General features: G+C 31.4%; 1 protein-coding gene across 3 annotated transcripts in view; it reads right to left on the bottom strand.

Annotated features, from left to right (window-relative positions):
• Nucleotides 1–380: 380 nt before the first annotated feature.
• Nucleotides 381–10,067, bottom strand: part of LOC108907792 — a 22,639-nt gene continuing 12,952 nt past the window's right edge. For all 3 annotated transcript variants that reach the window (XM_018711588.2, XM_018711587.2, XM_018711586.2), the window contains one exon: nucleotides 381–2,022. In XM_018711588.2, coding sequence (XP_018567104.1) covers nucleotides 544–2,022 — 1,479 coding nt within the window. In that variant the 3' untranslated portion in view covers nucleotides 381–543. The remainder of the gene's footprint in view (nucleotides 2,023–10,067) is intronic.

Here is a 10,067-nt window from a genome sequence, read left to right as displayed (position 1 = left end):
CTAATCAAAGCATTTTAGTTATTTGGAAAAAAATTAACGACCACTAAAGAATAAATGAAGCAACTTTAGGTACTAGTAAGTTTAGTCAGTTTGACATGAATTTGTGGTAGTTCCATATACATGAAATATTGAAAACACCTTGTACAATTATTTTAAAAATATCCTTAAATAATATAATCTCTTTTTTATTTCACTACGACAAAATTAATTTAGAATAATAACCTGAACAAAACTGTAGTAGAGGTAATAAAACAAAACAAAAATATAACACTGAAAGTTTTTTAAATTGTAAAAAATTGGACTTCCAGTAATATATTAAACTAGTTCTACTACATGCCTTATTAATTAATTTTCTTGAAAGTACATTGAGAACCAAAGAGGAAATAATATAATACTGTTTATTATTTTATTTAAAAAAATTGATAACGTACAAATTTACATTTCGGTATAGATACTAAAACTAACAGGAGTTGCCAAATGTTTCAATTTTAGATAACCCGATGCTTAAAATATACCGACGAAAGTAAGTATAAATATTTAGTTTTAAGCCGATTTGCTATCCAAAGGAGGTTGGGTAGTATTTTTTAAATCAACTTTATCGGAGTCATCTTCCACAGGTTTATTCGAATTTTTTATTTTCACCTCGGCCTGAGCATCCGATTTGGGTTCGTAGTTTACTTCAATTTCTAGTTCTCTTGAAACTCTATAAGGGTCGCCATAAGGATTAGTCGATAAGTTTGGACCCACACTGATCAGAGGATCTATGCCTAGATCGGAATTATTGTTAGTCTGTTGGAAAGGATTTTCTATCCCAGGTGCCCAACTTCCGTACGTCATTACATTAGGGTCATTGAAACCAGTACCAGCACCAAGAGCGATAGCAGGATATCCGCCAAATGGAGGGTAGGCCCCACCATAACCAGGGTATCCGCCGTATCCACCAAATACTGGATAACCTCCATACGCCCCTCCATATCCTTCATATCCTCCATATCCTCCGTAACCAAAGCACGAAAAACATGGTGCATGTGAGTAGGTCTGCCTGTAAACTGGCCCTTGTCTGTAATAAGGGCCGATGCCGAATCCATCGTCGTAACACGCAGATGGACAATTCAGGTAATTCTGAGCGTTCGAGTTGACATAGTGACTGTAACAGCCTGCACAAGATACTGATCTTGAAATGCCGCAGGCAACGTAAGGCCAAGTAGACTGATAGGTGCATCTAGGCTGGGGTTGTGGAATATACATCACTGACTGGCGACAACTAGGTGCACTTCCTGGATATGTAGTCTGGCATATTTGCTGTTGTTCCTTATGTACTATAGGAGCCGTGCAGTACTCACCGCATTGTTTTGAACGGTAATGGAAACATTTGTAGAAAGGATATTCATTGTGAGGCGCACATTGCCGAGGACTAATGACCACGCAGCAACTTTGTGTCCCATTAGATCCGGCATTGAGTCCCCTTTCATATAACGTTATATTCTGCTGGTTGGTGTTATTAAGCGAAATGGGAATATCGATGACGTTAGTGTTATTGATAACATTATTCAAATGAATAATGGTGGTAATATTATGCTTATTGTCGTTCGAATTGATGTTGGTGATATTGCTAGCAGTTTTTTCATCTAAGTCCTTAATTCTGTCGTAACAAGTCTTTCGGCAAGAACTTCTGCAACTGGACGACCTACACTGGGCATGGCACGTTTTATGGCAGCAGTGGTTGTTGGTGCAGACGTTGTAGTTGTTGCAACAACTGCTGCAGCAGGAATCGCAGGCATTTTGGCAGGAGCTATAACCGCACGAATTACAGTCGCACTCGTTGCACGTGTTTATACAATTGTCCGAGTCGCAAGGTATATTGCAATCGGTCGATCGCTTTTGCCTTCTTCTAATGCAATTAACGTATTCCTTGTAATTTGTAGAATGGCATTCTTTGATTATTTCGTGACAAGTTTCTTGCACTGACCGTATTTCCTGAACCGCCAGTGTGCCCAAAATGAAGAAAAGGAATAGTCGCATCTGAAAAATAAAAATATATCAAAATTAGTGAGACAAACATATCAAATGTACCATTTCACCTACTTTCTATACCTACGCTAAATGAAATTCTATAAAAATATAAAGGTGTAATTTTTTCAATGTGACTGAAAAATGAATAATATGCTATTTTTTATTGTATATTACAGTAGAAAGTCTTGGTATTTGTTTAATATACAGGGCGTTTGTAAATAAGTGCGAAATATTTTAGGGGGTGGTTGCCGAGGTTATTTTGTGAAAAAAAGTTCATATAAACGTAGGTCAAAATATGCTTCGTTTTCGAGATACAGAATGTTTAAATTTTAATTTTTTATTTATTTTTATTAATTATTTTATTATATTATAATATACAAGGTGATTCAGGATTAATCTGGATAACTTCAGGAATCCATAGAATCGGTTAAAATAATGTTCACTCATGATTTAAACTTATTTCCTCGCACAGTTTCGGAGATAGAGGGCGTTGAAGTAGGAATTTTTTTCCTGTTTTTCCCTCATAACTTTTGAACCAATCATCCGAATGAAGTGAAATTCGGAACACAAACACTCCTCATGATCTTATATAAGCTCCTGAACCACCTACCCCTCTTAGAAGTGTACTTTGTGTGCCCCCCCCCCTTATATTATTTCAAAACTTAACTAATTAATTTCAATAAAACTGCTGCACACCACCTTTGCCTCATTAATTTTGAAAGAGTTTATGTAAGATCATCAGGAGTGTTTGTGTTCCGAATTTCACTTCATTCGGATGAGTGGTTCAAAAGTTATGAGGGAAAAACGGGAAAAAAATTCCTACTTCAACGCCCTCTATCTCCGAAATGGTGCGATTTAGGAAATAAGTTTATATCATGACTGAACATTGTTTTAACCTGTTCTATCGATTCCTGAATTTATGCAGAATAAATCTGAATCACCCTGTATACTATATTATATATACTATATTATACTATATTATAAGAGTTTTAAAGATATTGACTCGAAATTTGAAAAACGTTTTGGAGGGATCCGAATATTTCTCCTTCTTCTACCAGTGACGTTCGTGCGAGAATGCGACAAACTGTTTTAATAAAAAAGATGGATTAAAAATTTTAGTCCAAAATGTTTAATATTTTTGTACAACTTATAAGAAAATGATTTTCAAAGTTCTTGAAAAAGATTAAGTTTAGGTACATGATGTGCTATATGAATTTTGTTTAGAATTTCGAGAAGAATTGAAATATGGAATAATATACAGTGTTCCATTAAATAGGATGATCCTGTATACTTACTTAACTTTTCTTTATTATAATAGATTTAAAAAAACCCTAAAACGTTTGTATCTTATGATTTTTCGATAGCATGCTAAAAAACACGTATTAGTAGTCATTGAAGCTTTTCTGCCTGTTTGGGGTTGAAATTTTTTTCAAAAATAAATACAATACTGTTTGTATTGACCGTTGCTAGGCGGTTGCTAGGAAAACTGTACGATTTTTTTACCAAGCTGTGCGATTTTTTTATCGTACGTAATAGGAATCTTACCTTGATAGCAGACGGTGTGTTTTTAAGTATTTACAGTAGTGGTCGTAGGTAAACGTAATTGTGTATCTTTTTTTTTAGCACAGGAGTGATTTATTTATAGATAAGGTTTGAAAAGTGTTATGAGATACAAATTGTTTCATAAGCAATGAGGGAATTTTTATTTTAAATAATTGCACCGTTAAAGTATTCCAAGCTTTTAAAAAGTAATTTTTTATCATTTTTGTCAATACAAGGGTGGTTTTTAGGGGTTGAAAGGGAAAAATTCTTTTATTAGCTATAAGGTAACTTTTACTTTAAATAATTGCACGATTTAATCATTCCAAATCTTTAAAAAGTAATTTTTTTCATTATTTTTTGCATAGGGGTAATTTTAAAGGGTTAAATAAAGGGTCGAAAAAATCAAATATATCATAAAACATGTTCGAGAACATGGAACATTATTTAATCCTTGTGATTGAACAAGATTTTTATTAATAAAATGCTTAAAACTTAATTTTTTCAATTTTTTTCGCTTAGAGGTAGTTTTTACCCCTAAAAAAACAAAAAGCGTCAATCGGACTTATGTCACTTTAGAACTTGAGCCTAAGATGAGCCTTATTCTAAATTTTCATGCAAATCCATGTAGTTTCAAAGGTAGGTATATGTGAGTATAGCACTCTTAAAATGTTCAGTTCGTTTTTCAGTTTTACTCGAAAATCAGCCTTTTTTCGAAAAACATACAAGAGAGTAGTAATTTGCAGAAAATTGAAAGGCGAATCCGAAAATATCATGAATGTTCTACATTTTAGTAAAAGCCCTCAGATTTTGAACAATGTTTATATAAATACATGTGCCTAATTTCAAATTATTTTACTTACTAGTTTTTAAATTATTTAAAAAAATTAAAAATATGTTTTTTAAGTTTCACCAAAGACGAGGTTTAATTTTTGGTCACCGTTTGTGAATCACCCTGTACATGTACTTCTTCCCAATGCTCAAAATATTATTTTAAAATTTTCTCAAGTATTTACAAATTGTTGCTTTTCATTATAATGCTTTACCTTATGATCATTATTTCACCCTATTTTAGGAGATATTTTAGGGTTTTACTAAAAAATACTCTAGTACATCGGTTTTTGGGCTGCGAATTCGGATTCAGTATAAAAAAAACAATGTCTATGTAGGTACTCATGCCTCTGGTACATAATTTTTTTTGTTGGGCTGTGTTATCTGAAAGTCTATCAAAATATTAGGTATTAATAAAAAAAAGAAACAATTGATAGTTATAAATGACTAAATACTGCAAACTTTCATAGAAATTATCTTTTTTCTTGTTTCTGATATCAATCATATCTTTGAGAAAGATAAATCTCGCATAATGAATCACAATACACAAACTGAGCTATTGCTGCATTTTAAAAATTACATTTTTCAAGGGGGTTTCTTTTTAAAATTGGAATAATTTACTGAATATTTGTACATATGTATTAAAATATGCATGTAGGTAGGTTAAAAAATAACGCATACTATTAATGATATATGAAACAGCTAACTACTCTGCGGACTAAATATTCTTGATTTTGTAAATTCGACGGTTAAATAAAAACGAAACCCTATTTCATTTTGACCATGATTCCCCTATGTTGATTATATTATCTATCATATATGAAAGTCGGGGTCATTGTCATTTGAAAAAAATAAGACTTCCGGTTTTTCACCAAATTTTTTTCAAACAAATATTGATTGTCTGTGAATATTATTTTTACTTTACCTTCTAATATGTAAAATACCTCGTTCTTAATATGAATAGGATATCCACAAAAACGACATGTTATGTGTTTAAATAAACAACTGATAATTTGGCCAGTTGGGAGACACTACAAAAGCATATTTAAATAATTGCTTTTGATAAAGATTTTGAGAGTATTTTTATTAAATAGTATCTTTTTAGTTTAAGTAAGTAGAATAAGTGTATTTAGCATATAAAATACCAACAATTTTTCAAATAAAAAGGTTATTCGACATCACAAAAAACAGCCAAAATTTCAGAACGTACACAAAAAAATTAAAATATGGAAATACGATTTTCGCCGTTTAACTTTTGTCGAAAATCGCGAAAATAATTTGCGAATTGTGATTTTATGTGTAATTTTCAGTGAATTAATGGCAGTCTTTTGACGGGGGGTTTTAGAAAATCTAAGCAAGTTAGAAACAATATCTCTTCACTGTATCAGTTATACAATTTTTCTCCAGGGTATATAAGGCAATTTACAAGCTGGCAATACATTTAGAATAAGAAAAAAATTATATTTTTACTTCTTATGTTTATCATTACATTTCCTGAACTTTACACGCCTATTGAATATACAGAAATCGGAATATTTTTTAAACTATTAACACATGAATTAATCATAATTATTATTATTGAGTATTTTTAAAAAATTCTCGACAAAACAGGAAAGGTACACTCCGATATTTACATGGGTGCCCATGAACTTTAAATGCTAAAAAATCACTTCACTTTGCTTAAAAAAAGGTATACCGTATATCAGTCGATATCTTGTACCGTTTTTGAGAATCGAATTTTACTAACGACATACATGTATTGTATAGAAAATGCAATATTAACATTTTTGTAAAAATGTTGGTTTCTTTGGAAATTGAGATCACTGTCAACAAGTAGGTATGTATAATTAGTAGTTAGATATTTGTCATAAATCATTTTGACACCATTTGTTGATTCAAAATCATGGAGGATTTTAGCTATGAAGAATTTACAGCTTTTGAAGCTGTTCGGATTTACGCTAACCGCTTTCCAAATAAAATTTGCATATTTAAGTGACGAAAATCCCCATGCTATTATTCAGACAAAACACCAACAAAAATTTATCATTAATGTATGGATGGGAATAATTGGAAACTACTTAGTGGGACCACATATCATTGATGACACTTTAAATGGGGATAAATAATAATATTTACTGCAAGAATACCTTAACCCGTTGTTGGAAGACGTCCCTTTAAATATTTGAAATAACATGTGGCTTATGCCTGATGGTGCACCATCTCATTTTAGCAAGACAGTAAGAGCTTATTTAAATACTACATTTTCCGATCGATGGATCGGTCGAGGTAGTCCTTTTCCGTGGCCGCCTCGGTCTCCCAATCTTAATGCGATCTCGATTGTTTCTTTGGAGCCATCTTAAAAGTCTTGTTTATCAAACTCTTATAAATAGTTAGGAAGAATTGTTATATATCATGTGTTATTTCGAGTAGAGCAGAGGTGATTGAACAATTTCAGAAAATGCATTGAAGTTCAAGATGTACATATTGAACATCTTACTTAACAGTTCACTTTCTTTTAATTCTATAGAACCTAAGATTTTTACAAAAATGTTAGTATCCCATTTTTGATACAATAAGGGCCATTTTCATAATAATATCTGGTTACTTGAAGATGACTGGAAACTGCAAGTTAACCAGTAAATTTCCTTTTCACAATATCGGATTTGGCATTAGCTTTTGGTTAACCTCCCAATTTGTTAACTATAACTTAAAGTATGGGTTAACTACCGGTTTTGAGAAACCTAACCTATAAAGTTTTATCTAAATCCGTAAATTTTATCGAGTTGGGATTCAGAATTTAGTTTGTAGAAGTTTGTTTAAAATGAGTGATTATGAAAAAAATGCATATAGCAGCAAAGAGAAATTAATAAATGAAGTAATGCCTATAATACTTCGGAGGAGACCTAATTATTTTGAAATTATGATTCACACGACTTTTTTGTGAGATTTAGATTAAAACCCAGAACAGTTGAAATGTTGTTGGAGGAACTTGAGGCAGCAATCAGTCATCCAACAGAAAGGTAAGTATCCAAATTACCTTATGTAATAACTACTTAATTGTTTTCTTTTGTAGGAACCTCGCTTTGTCTACAACTTGCAAGTCAACAGTTGTTGCATGTTGACTTTAAATTTTGCAAACGTTTCCTATCGAGCCATAGCCGCGTTACGTCCACAATATATTCAAATGCCAGAAAAGGGAGAAATTCCGGCAAAAATTTTTTATTATTCTTCAATACGTTTCCAAATGTTTTCCTTATCTTTCCATGTACGTACATCACGATTTTTACACTCTATAATATTTTTATATTAAATATATCAATAAATTCTCTTCGTCTTGTGTAAATATTACTGCTCTTTTATTATCCATTGCGTTTTTTGGTTTCTCTTTATCTTTTCTAAACGAAAATGTGAGGTTATTTGACTTCCACAGACCACTGATTATCTAATAATAAGGGTCACGTGACGAGTTCTCGGCACTACCAATTGTAGAAAAACATATATACTTTCGGTTAACTTAACCCTGAATGCGAAATTTTTTATGAAATGATATGTCTGGGTTAACTTTAAGGTAATATTTACCTTTACTTTTACTTTTACCGCATATTATGAAAATGGCCCTAATGGCCTTAAATGTATGTTCTTAATAAAATTCGATTTTCTCAAAAACGGTACAAAATATCGACTGATATACGGTATACCTTTTTTTTAACAAAGTGAGAACTATGGAAGAAAAATATTAAATTTGGTAACGCTGTAAAAGATGCATAAATTTAAATGGACAATTTCGTCTGCTCCTGTATAATTCAAGCATATCGAATATCAGTTTGAATTTGGAAATGAACATTACCATGAGATACTTTAATTGCCCCAATTTCATTGTTGTCATGGTAACGACTTAGAACTTATAATTGGAATTTGTTTTTCAAACTTCTGTTGTTGAAGGCGAATAATTCCACAACGAAGCCCGATACTAAAAATTTTTATATCTATTTTAACCTCCTCTGTATACCTCTTCATCTTTGACATGACCTTTCCGGACACCCTGTATACGGATGTTCCTTAATAACATGCGAATATTTAAGGGTGTGATTCTACATGGAAAATTAATGATAGTTTGCTTTATAAACTATGGTCCAAAATTGTTCCGTTGCGAAAATATGGGGTGTAAAAATTTTAGGAAAAAGAAGGAAATTAATTAATATTTTCGAAACCGCTTAAGAATATTTCACTGATATTTAGTTAGTGATAGTTAATAAAGGTGCAAACTTCAATCTCCGTTGTTTTTTAACGAATCTTGACGATTTCTGTTTTAACTTAAAGCTCTTTTCATAAGCTTTCCGAATATGTAATAATATATAACTATATCACTCTCGTGCGTCGTATATTTCATTTTGCAACTAAGGCGAAAAAATGAAAAAAAAAATCCAGGATGCAAATTTGAAATTAAAAAAGAAATAATAGATTTCAATGTATTATTATGAAATCTATCATGAAAAAAATCATTGCGATTGTGGAAGATCCTCAGGATCGCCCAGACTAATAATTAGTTAATTTGTTTATAAGGCAATAACTTGTAAACTATTCAACTTACCAGTTTCAGATTTTGTGAGAGTTATTAGACAGTGATAAGGAATGAGAGGATGCAATGCCAAAACGTTCTGGTAATAATAACTCAGTTTATAAATGTTTAATTCGAAAGTCATGCATAAACTTCTTCTGTTTATAACTTTTGATCTAATCAATATTTTTGACGCTCGAGGGTTAGTTTTGTAGGTCTTTTGAAGACGAAAAGAAAAGTATTTTACTGTTTTCTCGTGGAAATGAACGGAAAAAAGTTATAAGCGAAAAACGTGAATTTACTTAAAAATTATACAATTAACCACCCTGTAACCAATCTTCCCCCCATTTTATGTCTGTCGAAACTAATATGTTGTTGTACATAATATTTAGCATCTATAGTGATAAATTCAGCTTGCCGAAACAAAAAGTAGCATTCAACTCTATATTTCCTGACCTATACAGTACCTATTAATGGGACTTGTGTATACTAGGGCCTTAAGATTACATTAATTAATTACGGACAATACAATGGGCCAAAAACGGCGCATCGCAGGACAAAATCTCAAGAGAGCTCTTATCTTTCGAATAATTTTATTTGGGACAAAAACCTTTGGCGTATTGAAAAACATTTTATTAACTAACGGACTAAATATCACTGAAATATCTTAATCGGTTTTGAAAATATTAATTAATTTCCTTCTTTTTCCTAAAATTTTAACATCCCGTATTTCCGCAACGGAACGTTTTTGGATCATAGTTTATAAAGCAAACTATTATTAATTTCCCATGTAGAATCATACCCTTAAATATTCGCATATCATTAAGGAACAGCCTATTTAAAACGCCATCCTTAAAAGTGTTAAAATTAGTCCACTTGTATACAATGTCTATGGATTTTTCTTATTTGAAACGTAAAATTCGGAAAGATCAACGTTTTGTTACACTTTGTATAAAATTTACATCAATTTCGTAATCACGTTACATTTAATTTTTAGCGGTGTTTCATATATCTGGAGTACAATTTATTTTATTTATAAATTATTTTCGAATTAGTAAGCCAGACAAATAAACTATATTAGTAACAGATGTAAATCCAGAGAATGAAATATATATATATATATATA

This window comes from Anoplophora glabripennis, unplaced genomic scaffold (assembly GCF_000390285.2).
Source record: "Anoplophora glabripennis isolate ALB-LARVAE unplaced genomic scaffold, Agla_2.0 scaffold329, whole genome shotgun sequence".
Taxonomy (NCBI): Eukaryota; Metazoa; Arthropoda; class Insecta; order Coleoptera; family Cerambycidae; genus Anoplophora; species Anoplophora glabripennis.
The sequence above is the reverse complement of the archived record's forward strand: the minus strand, read 5'-3'. Positions and strand labels throughout refer to the sequence as shown.